The sequence below is a fragment of the Carassius gibelio genome, chromosome B19 (genome assembly GCF_023724105.1).
Source record: "Carassius gibelio isolate Cgi1373 ecotype wild population from Czech Republic chromosome B19, carGib1.2-hapl.c, whole genome shotgun sequence".
In the NCBI taxonomy this organism is placed as follows: domain Eukaryota; kingdom Metazoa; phylum Chordata; class Actinopteri; order Cypriniformes; family Cyprinidae; genus Carassius; species Carassius gibelio.
Window position 1 is genome coordinate 30,299,263 of NC_068414.1, and position 19,406 is coordinate 30,318,668.

General features: G+C 35.3%; 2 protein-coding genes across 6 annotated transcripts in view; one reads left to right on the forward strand and one right to left on the reverse strand.

The window, feature by feature from the left end:
• Positions 1 to 1,300, reverse strand: part of LOC127979176 (collagen alpha-1(IX) chain-like) — a 41,647-nt gene extending 40,347 nt beyond the window's left edge. For all 5 annotated transcript variants that reach the window (XM_052584431.1, XM_052584432.1, XM_052584434.1 and 2 more), the window contains exon 1: positions 1,183 to 1,300. The gene's annotated coding sequence lies outside the window, so the exon portion shown is untranslated. The remainder of the gene's footprint in view (positions 1 to 1,182) is intronic.
• A 105-nt stretch (positions 1,301 to 1,405) lies between these two features.
• The window catches only part of LOC127979175 (protein FAM135B), a 37,924-nt gene continuing 19,923 nt past the window's right edge, over positions 1,406 to 19,406 (forward strand). The window contains exons 1-4 of the mRNA XM_052584427.1: positions 1,406 to 1,464; positions 1,550 to 1,641; positions 7,253 to 7,332; positions 15,603 to 15,742. Of these exons, the coding sequence (XP_052440387.1) occupies positions 1,562 to 1,641; positions 7,253 to 7,332; positions 15,603 to 15,742 (300 nt within the window). The 5' untranslated portion in view covers positions 1,406 to 1,464; positions 1,550 to 1,561. The remainder of the gene's footprint in view (positions 1,465 to 1,549; positions 1,642 to 7,252; positions 7,333 to 15,602; positions 15,743 to 19,406) is intronic.

Genomic DNA, 19,406 nt, shown 5'->3' on the forward strand with positions numbered 1-19,406 from the left:
CCTTAAAACTGCAGACTCACTGGTGATATGGCAGTTCAGTTTCTAGACACATACTGCATATTTTATAGAAAAATGCCTTGATGCATCTCCATTGAACCGCCGGAAAAGAAAAGTATAGATAAGTCAACCCAAAAAGAACTTATGCTTACTAATTAAACATAAGTGCTAGAATTGTCACACTAAATACATACATGGTTACTGATATGACAGCTAACTGTACAAGTCTATACATTTTTTGTCTGTTGTTTTTAATAAATATGTATTAGTAAGCTCTAATCAAGACATTTTTTAGCTTTAAGACATTGAAACATTGTCACATAATTGAAAATATAGATGGCAGTTCAGTTCTTGTAACATGGCAATTACTTCCAATATCAGGCAAATCAGGCAGATACAGAAAAAAAAAAAGTATATATAAATTATAAAAACCCTTAGGAGTTTTTGAACTGCAGCATTATTTTCAGGATAATTAAGCACATTTAAGACCTCATTTCTCATTACAATAATGAGCCCTATATATCCTTTCTCAGCATTTTTAATGCTGATTCTCATTATTGTAATACACTCTTTTCTTTATTACAGAAGAAATATTGTTTTCCCTTTTTTCAATTAAGCTGAATTAATTTTGAATGAATAAAAGGCAGTATAACACACACACACACACACACACATTAAGTAAAGTAATGAGAAGACAACTTTGTATTTCACAGTAGTGAGAATTTTGGGGGAAATGTGCTTCATTGCCTTAAGAACAAATTTTATTGCCTTATATATACATAATACATGTACACAGTACACCCATAAAATAATAACTTTTATTTTGGATTAATATTTAATATACTTTTATTTCATTATTAACAGTTTGATAAAACTATATATATATATATATATATATATATATATATATATATATATATATATATATATATATATATATATATATATATATATATATATATACATATATATATATATATTATTTTGAAATTTGAAATGTTTTGTGACCTGAGCACCTCTTCATAAGATGAATTTTATAGTTTCATTTTATATTACATTTATATATTACATATTTACTCTAAAATTGTGGAACTTTTAGACATTCACATACTGCACATCACAACCTGTTATGTGGGAAGAAGCCATTAGATATGATTACTGCCTCACACTCACCCTCTCACTCACATCTCTCAGAGGATGATTTGGGATCACGTCCAGAAATGCCACTGCTGTCATCCGTCTTGGAGCCGCGTGTCGTACACTGGTTTGCTGCAGAGCGGCACATCGGGTTCTCAGAACAAATATTGTCTGTGATGAGTCAGAGCCTGAGTAATTAGAGATGGCGTCTTCCTGAGTCACGCGTGTGCATCCGCCGCTCTCGCTGCTCTTGTGTTCATTGAGGTTACCATGGTAAACACACTCTCTCACAAGGGCGAGCGGCTCAGCTGACTAGGGTACAGCAACACTGTGAGAGTACATTCTGGATTAGATAACAAGACAATGGAAGTCTTGATGTGCTCAGCTTCAAATCAACTCTTCTCTGTCTCTCTAGGTGATGGAATAGATGATGTCGGAAGTACAGGGCACTGTGGAGTTCTCACTGGAGCTGCACAAGTTTCACAATGTGGATCTCTTCCAGAGAGGGTAAGTTCTGTATGTTCTTCTGCATGTCTAATGCAGGCTCTGTGAAGCGTCTGTTCTCTAAACAACCTGTTCAGGAGGAGCACATGGTGACAGCATCACCTATAAACACTAAGAGCTGCTTTGAATCAGTTTAATTGTCACATTCCAGGCATTTTTCCATGTTCTTTTTGGATGCAGTGAATAGACGGCATTGTGTGGCATTCATTTTGTGCTATGTGGCATAAAGACTGGAGCTGGAAATCAAAACTGAATTTTGGTTCATGTCTTATTATGATAACAGTGAGTTTAAAAGTGAGTCCAAAAAGCTGACAAAATGAACATTTAGTCAGATATATGCATTGCCTCTAATAAAATAAATAAATAAAAGGTTTTAAGATGTTTTTAATGTTCTTGAAGGAAGTCACTTCTGCTAACCAAGGTTGAATTTATTTGATCAAAAAGGCAGTATGAGCAGTAATATTGTAAATTATTATTACAATTACAAACAACTATTTTCTATTTGAATATTTCTTTTAAATGTAATTTATGCTTGTGATTCAAAGCTGAATTTTCTACATCATTTACTACAGTTTTCAGTGTCTTCAGAAACCATTCTGATATGCTGATTTGCTGTTTAAGAAATATTTCTTATTATTATCAGTGTCGAAAACAGCTTTACATGTATATACTGCCCCTTATTATCAATTTAATGCTGAATTATTATTATTTATTTTTTTATGTGATTTCTGGGCCATTATTGGTAACAAACATACAGTATAGCAGATAAAATAATCCTATTTGGAAACAATATATTTGGTGCCACTAATGATGCAGTAAAATAAAATAAAATGCATCTCTCTAAATGTGGATCTGACACCTATTTTAAGTTCACCTGATATAAGAGAGACAGCCTGCGTTGATTGGGTGTTAAACAGTGTTGTCATATACATCTCCCCACTAAGACCATGAGGTGTCACGTGCAGGTGCTCGCTTCAGTAGGCTGGTAGATTAATGATTGATTTGTGCTGTTTTTGTACATTATGTTCCTGTCATCGTTTCAAGCCAAATCAATTACAGTCTTGCTGCGAGCAGCAGGTGAAGTCTACAGGGAATTCAATGACTTTTCAGGTCACTGATTTTTAACTACGAAGCATATAGGGATCTGACTAGGAACTCATTTGAGATTCAGGGACAAAACTGTGCTGCCATGACCTTTGTGGTGAGAGTCTGGTGCTAGTCCAGTGGTTGACATTCAGTAACATCTGCATGTTATGTTACACACTACTGTTCAGAAGTTTGGGAATGGAAAATGTTTATGAAAACATGTATAATTTATTTCTGTGATACAAAGCTGAATTTCCAGCATCACTACTCCAAGTCTTCAGTGTCACATGATCCTTCAGAAATCATTCTGATATGCTGATTTGCTGCTCAAGAAACATTTCTTATTATTATCAACGATGAAAACAGCTGTGATGAAGATAATTGTAATTTGCTTTACAATTTTTTTTAAACAAATATAAACCCCAAATAAAATCCTACTGACTACAATGTATACTGTATAAAATTTTTGGTTTTATTTAATATATATATATATATATATATATATATATATATATATATATATATATATATATATATATATATATATATATATATATATATATATATATATATATATATATATATATATTAAATATAAAAACATTAAAAATATACACTAAATATATAGTTAGAGTTAGTGTGTATAATATGGTAATATTATGGTAATATTAAGTTAAATTAAAAATTACAATTAAAATAAAAAATATGAGTAAAATATGAGTAAAATAACTTTAAAACCAATTGTTAATGTAACTGGAAGCCAGTGTAAGGACCTGAGGACTGAGGACATTAGCATTTGTTGATTAAAAAACTGATAACAATTGAAGAAAAAATCTACTAATATTAAGTTAACAGTACATCAGGCAAGGCAAGGCAAGTTTATTTATATAGCACATTTCATACACAATGGTAATTCAAAGTGTTTTACATAAAGGAAAGTAAAATCATAATGAAGAAAAATAATAACAAGAATAAAACATTTTTTTTAAATACTTCTTTAAAATGAATTTAAACTAGTTAGAAAAATGATTTTACATAAAGAAAAAACAAACAAACAAACAAAAAAAAAAACTGTGAAAATATAGTGCAATCAGTTCGGACATTGCACAGTGCTCATTTAATAAATGCACAGCTAAACAGATTAATTTTGAGTCTAGATTTAAATGTACTAGTGTTTTAGCACATCTGATCTCTTCTGGAAGCTGATTCCACCTGCGGGCAGCATAGTAACTAAAGCGGACTCCCCTTGTTTTGTGTGAACCCTTGGTGTTTCTAACTGACTCGATCCTAGTGATCTGAGTGCTCTGTTAGGTTTATATTCAGTGAACATATCTGCAATATATTTCAGTCCTAGGTCATTTAGTATACGAGTAAAATAACTTTAAAACCAGTCGTTAATGTAACTGGAAGCCAGTGTAAGGACCTGAGGACCTGAGGACTGAGGACATTAGCATTTATTGATTAAAAAACTGATAACAATTGAAGAAAAAAATCTACTAATTCAACTTAATTTTATTACACAAACGACTAGCAGACTAAAACTGAAATGTGGCTACTTTATTCTGACAAAAATGCACGTCACACTGTAACTATGATTATCAAACTAAAGCTTGCCAGTTTAATCCCAAGAGTGTTCAATAAAGTTTCTGAAAAAGCGAGTCTATGAAGCTAGAAACACCAGAGACCGCCACAGCACATCTACAGTACACGGTCTCATCTGACTCTAGAATTTCCCCCGTCTCCTCCACTGCTCCTGACAGCTGTGTGAAGCTGTTGTGATGCAGTAGAGGTCACTCGTAAATGAATGTTGTTGAGCTCGGCCCGTCTGCTCGGAGATTAAAGCAAGGCCTTTGGCTGAAACATCAGCTTTGCAGAGATTTGACCGGCCCTTCCCCCTCCATAAAGCAGAACGCTAAAGCTCTCGTCAGAAATAATCCCCACAAGACACACACTGCTCTAATATACTGTTTGTTTTTAACAGTCCTGTATGTAGTTCCTGCTCTGAAGAGAAGCAGCTAACAATAGAACGGGGCCGAACTTTGGCCTATATACTGTACGTCTGATGGGGCAAATCCGTATGTGTTATAATGAGCGCTGAGAATCTGTTTGGGAAGAATTCAGTGGCTCACTAGTGGTTTAATGAAACAGAAAAAATAGAAAATCAATGCAGATTCAACAGAGAATGCTGACAAACAGAGAACAAATCACTGGCACGTGACATCTAACTTAAACACAAATGTGCACTAGTTGAAAATGCAGATATAATCAAGAAGAAGAAGGTGAAGAATTCTGTCATCTTTTACTCACCATCATGGTGCTCCAACCCCTAAAAAGAGAAATTTTAAAACAGTTTTCCATTCAATTGAGCTGGCACTTAAAAAGGACACAAAAGCACCATAAAGATATCATAAAAGTAGTCCAAGTGACTCATTATGTTTCAAGTCTTCCTAAAGGGATAGTTCACCCAAAAATGAAAATTCTGTCCCTGTTGACTTACACAGTATGAGGGGAAAATACTATGGAAGTCAATGGGGACAAGCACCTGTTTGACTTTGGCTATGCTTCAATTATTTTTATTTATTTATTTATTTTTTTACATTCAGCAGAAGAGAGAAACTCATACATTTAATAAGTGTGAAGTATGATACATGGTTCAATTAATTGTGAACATTACTAGCAGTAGAAAAAAAAAGGTAACATTTATTTATTTATTTTCCCAAAGATTATGCACTTAAAATGACTTTAAGTAAAATTAATAAAGTGAATAAATACGTACTTCTCAGTTTTTCTATTTTTTTTTTTTTTAGGACAAATGCTTACACAGACGTAATTTATATTCAGACATTTTTTGTTATTATTATTTTGTTACTGCTTGCCACTGCACTGATATCAGCGCAGCTATGTTCACTGAATTAATCATCAAACACAGTCATCATCTAACCATACAAGCAAACCACAAGCACGGTGGGAACCACAAAAACAGCGATATCATGCATTTCATGTTTGTGCAGTGCTGTATATATGTTTAACACGTTATATCATTTTGTATACTTGTATACTACAGACATTTGAACCTTCTATAAAGTGTTTAACACATGCTACAGTGCATATCATACTGTTTGTATGTTTTAGCATGTGATCAAATGGTCTGTTGACATTTTAGTGTAAACTGTGGTTGGGTTTAATATGTGCTGTAGATGCAGTGAAGCTTATGGATATTAAACTTTTTTTCTTTTTTTTTTATGACGTGTGTTGTAGACATTTTTTAGCATGTAATGTCAACATACTGTAGATGTTCTTGCCAAGCTCAGGATAAGCCGACTTAGTTCAGGATCTCCAGGGAGCTGCAGCATGATCTGTGAAGTGCTTCAACATTTGACATGCAACTGCAGTCACTTCACCGACCAAGCTGACCTCTGTACAATCCCCCTGATAGAGCCTGGGCTGTCTGAACATGCTGACTAAACTTTCACATTAATTCACCATCATTATTTATGATTTAATAGAGATCCACTGCATGAAATTTCACACTGACCAGATCAACGGCTGTTAATCTTGATTTTGCTGTAAATGGCATAGGAACATGCACAGTATACATTATTTATTGCCATTTTTTTTCTGAAGGGATTAATAATTTAGATTCATTTGTAGAGGACTTCACCGGTACGGCTGGGTCTTTTATTAGGAAACACAAGTTTGCTGGTGTATGTATGGTGCATGAGTTAAAATCACCAGATTTCAGAAACTTTCAAATATATTAAATTTAACTAATATGTTCCATCTGTAATATGTGCTCAGTCACCTAAAGTAAATTATATAAATTATCATTTATGAGGGAACTGTTGCTTTACAACTGCCTAATTTTAAGGGACATTGCAGTTCTTGTCTACAAGCTCACTTTCGGACACATGAAAGAACGGAAATGAACCAAAATACCAGTGCATTTGATCTTAAGATGAACTCATTCAGTGCTCCAGTTCTTTCAACAGTCACTGAACTGAGGAAACAGATCTGATTTGGACCGAAGACCAATGAGCCGCTGATATTCGCATGTGTGAATGCAAACGAGCACTTAAAGTTTTTATGATATCTCATGATGAGCTGATGAAGATTAGTTTATTCACTTTATACGCATTAGACATTTAAAACATACATTTTCACATCTTTATTGAGTCATTATATCATTATATGTATACGTTTCATCATTGTCCAGTCACAACATTAACACAAACATTACACAAACGTTACACATTTACTTTTTATGTATTTTCAAAAATATCCTGAAGCTGGTTGCCTTGAGTTTGGGAGTTTTCACATTGCATCTAGACCATTTTAACTATCTTTTCTCAGAAAAACTGTATTTTTTTACAAACTGTTTTTCTGTTTTACTGTTCAACTATCTTGTATGATAATGAATCTTTGAAATGAAATGATTTTTATTTTATTTTTTTAAAAACGCTCTATATTTCACTTTGTATTCTGGGAAAAAAAACCCTATAATAATTCAACAATTCTCTGTCTATTGCAGCTACTATCAGGTGAGGGCAGGTCTGCGTGTGTCTCCTCGTATTCCTCACAGAATCACTGCCACAACACCTGGATACAAAGGTGAGAACTTTATATCTTTACTTTCTCTATAAACCATGTGTGTAGCATTAACACGTCAGACAGCATGCAACTAATCAGTCAGCGACATCGGTTTTAGGAGTGTGTCTAGATTCTTTTCTAATATATTTAGTGGTGGTTTAGATTCAAGATGCATCATCTGAAAGCTAAAATCCTCTTTGAAGAGCTGCATTTCTAAATTCATTTCCTTTAAAGGCACATTAAAGCTGCACTCTTGAAACTAATTTAACATCCGTTTCAGAGACAGTTACTGCCGAACATTAAATCGCTTGCTGTAAGCAATGCTCCTGTTATTGTGCCCAATGCATTTGTTTGTGTGGACTTCATTTTGGTTACAATTATACAGCCTATTTACCTTGTTTAGCTGGATAGAGGATGACAGTGAAGCCCATCGGATGAATGTAAGCATTCTAGGGCTCTTTCCCAAAGGCTTTGGGAGGATTCCCCTCGCTGTTTCCGCTCCTGCTGTTAAAAATAAACATACAGAATAAACTACTTTCTGAGACAAAAAACGCAGCCTTTAGAGGACCAAGGGAGAGACAGAGAGACAGAGATAAAATCTCTAGAATTTCCTATCTAGATATAAGGCTTTTAGAGTAGGATAAATTGTTAATCATGGACTAATACTCTTTCACTTGATTTCAAAATCAAATACAAATTGACAATGAGTGATTGATTAAGTCAACACTGATGCAAAAAAAAAAAAAAAAAAACAAACAACAACAACAAACAAATATATATATATATATATATATATATATATATATATATATATATATATATATATTATTTTAACATCTTATATATTTACACAAATGTCTACAATATCATCAACAAGCTACATAACCTATTATTAATAACATAAACCTAATACATGTAATTATTTGTTCAGTGTTTACTTCTATTGTTTACTGCCACATTTGAATATGCATTAGCCTTATAGCATAGTAATATCATTGAAACACATGGCCTCTCATGACTGATTATATTATATTACACATATAAAGGTACAGTGTTCACTTGCTGTATGATTAAAGACTTTTTCTCACGGTTTTTCTTGATTACAAACATACACCCTTTATGTAATTGACCTGTTAACCGTGTCTTGTTTAGTGTCTAACTTGCATTCTTAGCACATACTCTGCACAAAACAGTAATCTACAGTACAGGCTGATGGCAGTCAGGGACACAGGCACAGTGTTCCCACAGGCCACGCTGTGTCAGGTGAAAATATAGTCTGTTTTTACAACACTGACAGCTTCTTTAATCTTTCACACATGGGTTACCTGCACACAAACACACACACACACACACACACACACACATTATCAGTGTACACATCCGCTGTTATGACACCTGTTTAAGACCATGTTCGAAAGAGGCAAAATAACTATTTTTGGAAAAAGCCACTTATAAAATCTACTTGTACTGTCACAAAACCATGTTTGTGATATCTTACCACACAAAATTTGGAGAATGAATCACTCCTATTCGCTGTTTACTTCCTATTTTGCATTCAGTTAGTGTGTTAGCATGCTTCTGAAAGTGACACAGGTTTATTCGCCGAGGCCTCCGATACTCGTCTGAATCGTGTGATTTCAGATCAAATACTACTCTCTGACTGACACCGCTGCACTATAATGAGCTTCTGGGCAAACTTTCATCTGCTGTTTATGTGCGAGGAACTGACAAGACTACAAGTTTGCTGTTGGATGTCTGCTGTCTTGTTGTTGTTTTTCGCTGACGCAAAGACTTGCTTGTGTTCTGAACATACACCGTCGTTTAGAAGTTTGGGGTCAGCAAGTCTGACCAAAGCTGCATTTATTTGATCAACAATACAGCAAGAACAGTAATATTGTTTTTTCGATTTTAACATATTTTAAAATGTCATTTATTCCTGTGATGTAAAGCTGTATTTTCAGCATCATTACTCCAGTCTTCAGTGTCATGTGACCACGTTTTGAAATAAGTTCTGCCGCTTCATATTTCCACGAAAACCAGGATAGTTTTAATTGAAATATAAAAAAGGAAATATTTATTTCACCAATATGAAAGCCTTTACTGTCACTTTTGATCGATTGAATGCATCCTTGCTGAGTAAAAGTATTAATTTCTTTAAAATTAATAAACAAAATAAAATCATACTGACCCAAAACAAAGGCATAATCAATAAAAGCCTTTTGTCTTTTCCTTTTTACATTTATCTAACTTGCACAGTGATAAACAAAGTATTTCCTGTTCATCCTTGCTCAGTTTGCTCAAGTCACATGAGATAATGCAGCAGTTTTCTTTGGCTATCATATCTTAATGTCTTGATTGAGGAGCTGTGTGTGTGTGTGTGTGTGTGTGTGTATTTGGCAGCAGAAGTCCCGTGGCCTCTGTCTGACATTGAGTCTTGGCGCTGCTCGTTTGATTGAACGCCAGCAGCGGTTTGACTCAAACTCACACAATCACTGGCATCAGCGGCCATTTTGGATCCGTCAGCCATTCTGGCTCTTATGGGATTTCATTATTAGCTTCAAAATGTCATCCGGACAACTTGCTTGTTGACTAAGCTAAAGTATTTTTACATCTTTGTGCTCTCTACTTGCTCAAATTGTTAAAACAAAACCTAAATCTGTTGCGTTGTGCCTGTTGTTAAGTTTTTCCTGTGTTACTCATGTACGTCATTCAGTATGTTTAAGCAGCACTGTCTGATGTGTAAACAGCATATTCAAATCTCTACTGTTAGCAGCAGAAATTATATTGTAGATATTAACAGAATGAATCACATGTGACATCATATGATAATGAAGTCCTGGAGATATGAGCTAATTCTGACTGTACAACATGTGATGTTGCAGTGCAGTGCTGTGAATCACCGTACTGCAGTCCCTTCTGTTCAGTCGTTCATCAGAAACACACTGTCCTGATCCACTATCCATTACTGTGTCCATCAAACACCATTGACATTTGCTTGATAAAAGGAGAGCCGTGAAATACCCAAGATGATACAAATTATTTTACATTTATTAATTTAGAAGGTACTTTTATACAAAAGAACAAGTCTGTCTGCGCTAGAACAATACAGCCAGATATACTGTATAGGCTTACCGTTACATTGTGTCCAGACTTTCTTTCAGCACTGAAACACAAAAGAAGACTTTTTGAATGATAGAGAACCATAAAAAAGACATCAAAAGTAGTCCATCTCTCAGAGGCCCAGCGAATTACAATGTTTGTATGAAGCAATTAAATAAACTTGTCATATTCTTCAAATATGGGTAAACGCATAACAGTAGCAATTCACAACTCTTAACATTTGGGGAAATGTATTTTAGCAATTTACAAAGTAAGCATTTGCCACCTATTGCTTTAAATCTCTTTCTTATTATTTATCTCCATAAGTGTCATTTATGTTCCTTTAAGTGTTGTTGTGAAACGTCTTGAAATGGTAAACAATCATACATTTGAGATCATTTGTCCTAAGCTGGAAATTAGGGCTCAATGTGTTTTCGGTGGTTCTCACAATATCAAGTCTATTGTGCAAAAAGAAAAAAAAATTGCCGTAGGTTTTTTGTTTTGTTTTTGTTTTGATCTTGTGGCTAAAGATCACAAGACATTTTTAAGGGTGAAATGAATATCTATACTTGGTACTCATGCACTATTTTCCAGTTCTTCTGAAGTTATATGATAGCTTTGTGTGAAGAACAGAAGTGATTTAACTTGTAAAATCAATCAGTCCAGTTTGTAACTGAATCATTTAGTTTAAAAAGTACGAGTATGTTCTCCTATAAATGTGCAAAGGAAAGTATGCAAAAACTCTTCCCTTTTCATTTGTTTGTCACACAAAGTTTAATTTGTTCTATCAATCGACTTCAAAGGACTGGTGAACAAATCAAACAAACTTTTTTATTTTATTTTGTGTAATCCTTTTTATTGTGTGATTGTGTTATTTTATATATATGTATATATAAAATATATGAAATATATATTCTTCTTTTATGGACGTTTTGGACATCATGAGGTTGAGTAGCTAACAGAAATGTTAATTTTATGGCCAAACTATCTCTTTAAAAGGTATATTATAGATTTTCCAATATGTCGCATTCCAGTACAGTGGTGTAAATTTCCATACTGCTGTCAGATGGCTAGAAACAGTGGTGTTCATCACAAACACACTGACACGATCCATCTTTTTCTCTGGGTTTCTGACACTTCCTCTCCATCAAACACACACACACACACACACACACACACACACACACACACAGACTGACACCCCAGGACTCCTCTGGCAAGATCAGACTGTACGGTTCTCTCTCTGGGTCTCTGGGGCTTCGGCACACTATAGAGCTGTTTTGATGACACACAGAGAGGAAGAAAGACAAAGAAAGAGAGAGACTGACAGAAAGAGGCAAACAGAGAGAGATGGACGCAGCGGGGGTCTGTTTTTACGCAAGACCCTCACTGTTCCGCTCAGCACCTCTCTGACACGCGCTATCATCTTCTCCACTGAAGAGAAACCCCGCTGAGGTGCTGTCATCTACCACAGACGAAATCTCTGTCTCTCTTTGGCTGGATGTGGAGCCAGTGGCCGACGTTTGATGCTGTTTAGGCCCAATCCCAATTCTACCCCTTCCCCCTTCCCCTACCCCTCTGTTTCGCACGTTCACGTGAACGGGTAGGGGTGTCACGATTCTCTTTAAGTTGGAGGGTAAGGGGTAAGGGGAAGGGCCAGATAGCACTTCAAACGAAGATATTTTGGGACCACACTTCAAACGAAGGGGTATGAATTATCTCGTCAACATGGCTGCTACAGTGAACAAAAAGACACATAAATGCAAGCTTTTTTGGCATAAATAAAGATTTTAACGAAAAGTAATAATTTGTTTTATGTTACATTCAATTGTGAGTTCATATTAACGGTCATGTTACTCAAAGAAATGTTTGCAAAAAATCGCTAATATTTGCTAACGTCATAACATTGCAGACTGCATGATAATGCCACAGCATATGTCTGATAAGGGCGATAACTGCCGTAGACTAATCCCCCCAGTAATTAGAAATCGCTAAACCATTTTCTCAAATATTGAGAAAGAGAGAGAGAGAGAGAGAGAGAGAGAGAGAGAGAGAGAGAGAGATGGAAGTTGTGTGTATTCCATACATGCCAACCCTCCCGATATTTCCGGGAGACTCCCGAATTTCAAAGCACCTCCCGGAAATCTCCCGGGCCGACCTTTCTCCCAAATCTCTCCCGATTTCCACCCGGACAACAAAATTGCTACACCATCCGTCACTGGGCTCAGTTTCAGACCGAACAATAATAAGGGGCCGTTCACATATCACGTCTTTTGCGCGCTCAAGTTCATTATTTCCTATGTAGGTGCGCGGTATGGGCGCTCATAATGGAAACGACGCGCCCGTTTTTTCCTGGCGCGTCTGCACCACATCGAGTTAAAAACGTTTCAACTTTTCAGAATGCCGCAAGCGCACCGCTTCTCATGTGACAAGAACTAACCAATCAGCTTCATCCTTTCCCGTAACAACGTTGAAAGCTCAGCTAAGATGATAGTTGTACAGCTGATCATAGTTGTATTGCCATTTTGACATAAATTTAGTAGCAGAGCTACTGCAACCAATTTTTAGTGCTGCAAATTCATTTATCCTTTGCTGAAATTTCCGCGTCTTCATGGAGAGAGCATGTCATGGTTGCTTAGCAAAGGCAGACGCCTCAGGGGCGCAACTGCCCGAGCGCTTTGGAAAAGAAAGAGAAAGCGGCGCGCCTAGCGTTTTCCACGCGTTTTTAGGCGCGATATGTGAACGGCCCCTAAAGAAGTTATTCGAGACTCACCTCGAAGTCAAGCGCGGCAAATTCAGAACGGAAAAAGAAGCAGAAGAAGAAGGAGAAAAGGAAGAAAGAAGAGACATTGCGAATAAAAAGAGAAAATATGCCTGCAAATTCCTAACTGAATGGAAAAAAGAATTCACCTTCATCCAGGACAGCTCGAAGGGGAAGGGATATGCTGCCTGCAAATTCTAGATCGGACTTCTCCATTGAAAACGGTGGCCGAACGGATTTAATTGTAATTGTAAATTATATTCTTCCTTACGATTGTTTGTGTGTGTGTTTATATATGAGCCAATTAAATATCTCCCTAATTCTGAGGTCTCCAGGTTGGCAAGTATGGTGTATTCGCGTCTGTGCGTTTATCTTTTTAGATTGAGTTTACTTAAAAACAGTGATTGTATCCTCTCGTCGCTGGAAAATATAATGTAGGGATTCAGTATTTTAACTGTATTTAATAAAAGTCGTGGGGCAGCGTTGACTAGTTTATTTTCTCCTGGATGTGTGAGCTGTGCGATTTCCAATATGTGTGTGTGTGTCCGTAAGCAGCTAATTAATACAGAACGATAATTAAAGGCTCTAATGCACACCAGCACACCCCTTATGAAACAAAAATATATTGCAGTATATTGGAAAATATCATGTAATATATTAGGCACATATTCTTATATCTATTTATTTTTTCCAATATATTGCAATATATTGAAAGCGGCAATCATTTATATTTTGCAATATATTATATAATATATGTATCATCAACATATTATTAAATGTATTCAAATATATAAAATATTATAAAATAAAAAGGGAAAAAAATATATTACAATATATCACAAAATATTTTAAGAAATATATTGGTAAATATATTTTCCTTTCGTAAGGGACCAGTAGCCTATATGTAAGAGCTAGATGACAAATGATGGCGTGTGACAACGTGGTTTCCCAATCCTTAGGGGAATATTTTCTCCCCTACCCCTTGACACTCTGTTTCAAGGGACAAGGGGAAGGGGTAGGCAGAGGGGTAGGGGAAAGGGAAGGGGTATAAAATAGAATTGGGATTGGTCAGGATAGTGAAAAACGGCACGAGTGATGCTGGATTTGAAGGACACATTCATGATTCTCTCTAAATGCTCACTTGCGGCTCTTTAGACTTTTCTCAGAAGTTTCTGTTAAAATTCAACATCCTGTTGAAAACATTGACCAGGGACTCGCATACTAAAACGTTTACACTATACTAAATAATCTGCAGTCACATTATATTGCAACAATTTGCCAACCTGTTAAAAATGTAAACAAAATTGTTCCACAAACATTTTAATATGTCCTTATTGTGTTTTGAATATAAATATATTGTAGTTTAATAATAGCGGACTAACATGCTTCTTTTACTATATACGTATTCATCATTATAGTATACAGTATGTAAGTTTTCTATATGTGGTTAAATCTTATTCTCTTGATTAAAAAAGCTACATTAATAATTTTGAAGCTACTTTACTGTAAACTTGAACGGAAAACAATCAACGTACTTTTAACTTTGTGAGGTTTCTAAAACATTTTTTAAACACTCCACTGTAATATAACTAACTGCAATTATGAATGATAATATTATTAATAATAAAAAATGAGAAAAAAAAGTTTTTGTGTGGTTTTCAAAACAGTTGTAAAACATTGCACTGCAACATTACTTAACTAAAGAAAAAAAACGACAATAATACAATTAAAAATAAATAATATACTGTGTGTTGGGCTTTTTCTAAAATATATTTATATATTTACAACATTGCACTCCACAATTACTTGAAAGATTTTAAAACTCTTCACTACAACATTACATAACTAAATAAAAAAAATAAAAATTAAAAAATTAAAACCTATACACTATACTTGGGTGTGTGTGTGGTATTCTAAAACATTTTCAAAACATCAAAACGTAACACAATTAAAAATATTGTACTTTTTGTTTCAGTGCATTTTTGCAAAAAAATTAAAATAATAAAAAAAAAAAACAGAAAAAAAGTATTGTTGTACAAATGTTTTACACTTGGGCTTTCCCTCTTGAACTAAGAGCGAGGGCACTATCTAGGAGCTGCAGTTGAGATACAGTATATAATAGTAATATTCCTACAGTCCCTGCTCTCTGACAGCGTTAATATTTTCATTTAATGTTTTGCTTTCTCTCGAATTCTAAAAGCCTCAAATCACAATCCAGCCAAAACGCTGTCAGAAAATACTGTCTGAATACAACAAACTGGATATGAATGAAACATCTACATGTCTCTTTATGCAGGGAAGCATCACTGAATGGGCTTTCATGTTCACGCAGTGGAGAATCTCTCTCTGGAGATACTGTGATGTGCACTGCAGAGAAATAATCAACCTTTTCTTCCTCTCTCTCTCTGTCTGTCTGTCTTTCTGTTGGTAGGCGAGTGCAGTTTCAGCAGCGCAGGGGTTCACGATGGCAGCGTGTTCAGTCGGATCTTTCAGATCCTTTACAGGAATGAAGAGGTGACCCTGGAGGACCGCATGAACTTCAGAGTGCACCTGCTGCTGGACGGGGAGAGGGTGAGTGTCCCGCTGCTCTGAAAACACAAGAGATGCTACACTTAAAGAAGCAGGACGGCAGGCAGAAGGTTAAAGGTTCAAATCCCCAAGAAAGTATGAGTATGAGGTGGAATAATTTAAACTTTAATTACATATATAATAAAGGTGGAATAATTTAAACATTAATTACATAATTCAGTCAAAATGCTGTTAAATAAAAAGGTGCATAGGTACATTACATATATTATATGGTTGAAACTTACATTCATTACAGTTTAAGATTATCTTATGTTCACCAAGGCTACATTTATTTGATGAAAAATACAGTAAAGTGTTGGAAACAATTGCTTAATATTTTGTTGGAAACAGCAATGCAATTTTTTTTTTGAATTCTTACTATCATCATTGTTGAAAATAGTTATATATATATATATATATATATATATATATATATATATATATATATATATATATATATATATATATATATATATATATATATATATATATATACAAACTGTGATACATTTATTTTCAGGATTCTTTGATGAATAGAAAGTTATTTTTTTAACTAAAATCTTTTGCAAAAAGATATATAATATATAATAAATATTATAAAACATATATTTATTTTGCAATATAAATATATTTGAAATCTAAATATGAACAGTGTATTTGATTCAAATAATTTACATTAATTTATGATATGTTAAAGGTGCATACATTTTTTCCACACATGAAAATTTATTTTTGTTCATGTAAGTTGTATACAAATGTGAAATCAAAGGGTTTTGTCAATTTGTCAATTGCTCTATTTACAGAAATGTCATGCCACAATCAGTATGACCAAATATGTTGGAGAACAGCAACAAACAATAAGCTACACCTTTCAAAAGGTGTACTTTCTTTTTGACAGCACTGTTTTAATTTCCGGTATTATGACCCATTGTGTCATTCCAGCTCATTTAAGACATTATGAAATATGTGAAATGAGTATGAAGCGGCAGAGAGGGGCAGGGAATTGTGGGTGGGGAGAGTGTCTTATCAGATTTCTATGGCCATCTTTCTTATTAACCTTGAAGCAGTTATCTGTGCCTGTGCTCCTCTCTGTCTCTCCCTCTCAGATAAGACTTCTAAAAATAGCTTTCCATTTCCCCAGAGTGTGAGTTTAATCAATCTATGTATCAATAATCGGAGCAGCTCTGTTTGTTTTCAAAGATCGGCAGAGTGCACCAGTTGTGCTATACTTTATATATATATATATATATATATATAAACATTCTCGAAACAACCAACCAACATGCACAGATTATAAAGATAGAATGCAATCACCCAAAAAAACAAAAACCACATTATTCCGTTTGATTAAAATATTTGACTGGCTGACAGTTCATTAACTCATATTGATTAGTAGTTGATTGATGGTACACTGCTATTATGTTTCATGACAGACTGATGTGAGTCATCTTGCACTTCACTTTATCTTACATTACATTTATGGATTATCTAAATGCTGGAAGGACATCCTAGCTCTATTGTCTGAGCTGCGGGAACGCCAGTAGTGTAGCCAGATAAGAGACTCTGGGTGTGCATATGAAAATCTGGGTGTGCCACATTTATTGTCAGATTACTTTGCAAAATTATGGGATAGTATTTTTGTCACACTGCTTCCGTCCAACCATACTCCTAGTGTTAATTTGCAGGTCGTGTCAAAATGTAGTTAATTGTTAAATGTAATAATTTTCTTCCAAACACGATAATTTTGAACTTTAGCTATTTCATTAAGTCTATTTTTCATTACAATTTATTCACTTTAAATAAATTATAATATATAATTATAGGATTAAAATGTATTGTAGTTGCTCAATATATCTTATATTTGCGCGCGTGCCGAGGCGCAGGTTTGCGCGCTTCGGATGAGCGCATGCACAAATCTTCTCACTGCGCGCGCGAACTCCCTGCCTCTGGCCATACCTGTCAAGTATCCCGTTTTGGCTTGGAAAGTCACGTATTTTACACTTCTTTCCCGCCGACCTCCCGTATTAGTATTTTCCCGTAAATATCCCGTATTTTAATTTTTTTATTTTAACCTGCGTTATTAATAAAATAATAATAACAAAACATTCCCAATCTGAGCTCTGTCACTAGTCTCGCGATAACTGCCACCTGTAGTAGCCTGTCGCGAGGGGTGTGTGAGGTCAGATGACATGAGTTATAACTCGGGAAAAACAACAACAAAAGGAAAAACAGAGACGGATGATGGATGCTACGATAGAGAATGAAGGCACACCTGCCAAAAAAACAAAACCCATGTGTAAATACCGTGATAAATGGGACAGCGAATTTACTTTTTTAAAGAATGCAAAGTCTGCAACAAATTTGTACAACAACTCACTAAAAGAGTAAAAGAAAAGTTATGTGAAATGAAAAGAAAAAACTGTAAAAGAAAAGCAATAGCCTATGAAATGAAAAGGAAATGAAAATAAAATGTAAATGTAAAGACAAGCAATGTTAAATTAACAGAAAATATGCAAATAAGCCTTTAAATAAATGTTCATATACCGTTTTGTGTTTTCATTTGGGCTATAACACCTGTCTTAAAACCTAAGGGATACTGGAGCTTTGTTGGGGTGGTGGGACTGCTCGCGGAGGGCGCCGGAAAATTTCCCTTATTTTCAAATCCAAAACTTTACAGGTATGCCTCTGGCTCTTAAATTTTTAAACTGAAAAAGCTTAAATGAGTTTAGTTTAAACACAGATATCAGCACCCAGGTGATGACGGAATAAATTACTGCTCATATACAACATTCGCCTTGAACAAGAGTGAATGATTTGTCCAGGTTTTTTTCATTTTCTTTCTCATGTTTTTGTAATGTCTGGGAAGCCAGAATGCGCATGCATCAACAGAAACATTTATTAGCTGATTTATTTACGTGCCATTTGTAGCAAGCCATATTACAGATGATATTACAGATGCTTTGTCAGATTTAATTTGAAGCGCGTGCCGAACCGTGTGTGGTGAACCGAACGGTTTTTTTTTTTTTTAATCGAACCGTGCCATCCCTATTACCTCAATAATCAATCAATTACAGACCTAAAACAATCATGCCCGAGCAGACGGATATTAGCACATCTCATCACACCGGCACCCGCGTCTAAATCAGTTGTATGGTCTGGTTTTCAGTCTAAAACAGTTGTGTCAAGTATAAATGTCTCGTCTGTTTCGGGAGGTGCGCGCGCAGTCAGCGGAGGCTCGCACCTCCCAACTCGCACCGGAGGCTCGCACCTTTTTTTCTCAGATTTTGAAAAATCTTCGCGATCGACTTAAAATGCTTCCAAGATCGACTTGTCGCCCGCGATCGACGGGTTGGTGACTCCAGATATAGCGACCAACTTTTTTTTGAGCAAGCATTGATTATGTGTTACACAGTCTCAATTTGTGGGACACATGTATTGGGCTCAAACGCTGTGCGCGCACGCGCTACGCGGGACGGGTGATCAACCTACCTGGCACACCCGTCTAGACTGTGTCCACCTTTGTGTGTGGGTCCATGTACATGCTGAATCGACAGGTAAAAAAAAGCCTCAAGTCCAAATACTCATTAATCACCAATTAACTGTTTGACAAACACTTCCTGCTTCGATGTCCAGATCTGAATAAAAAAACAAAAACAATCTCAAACAT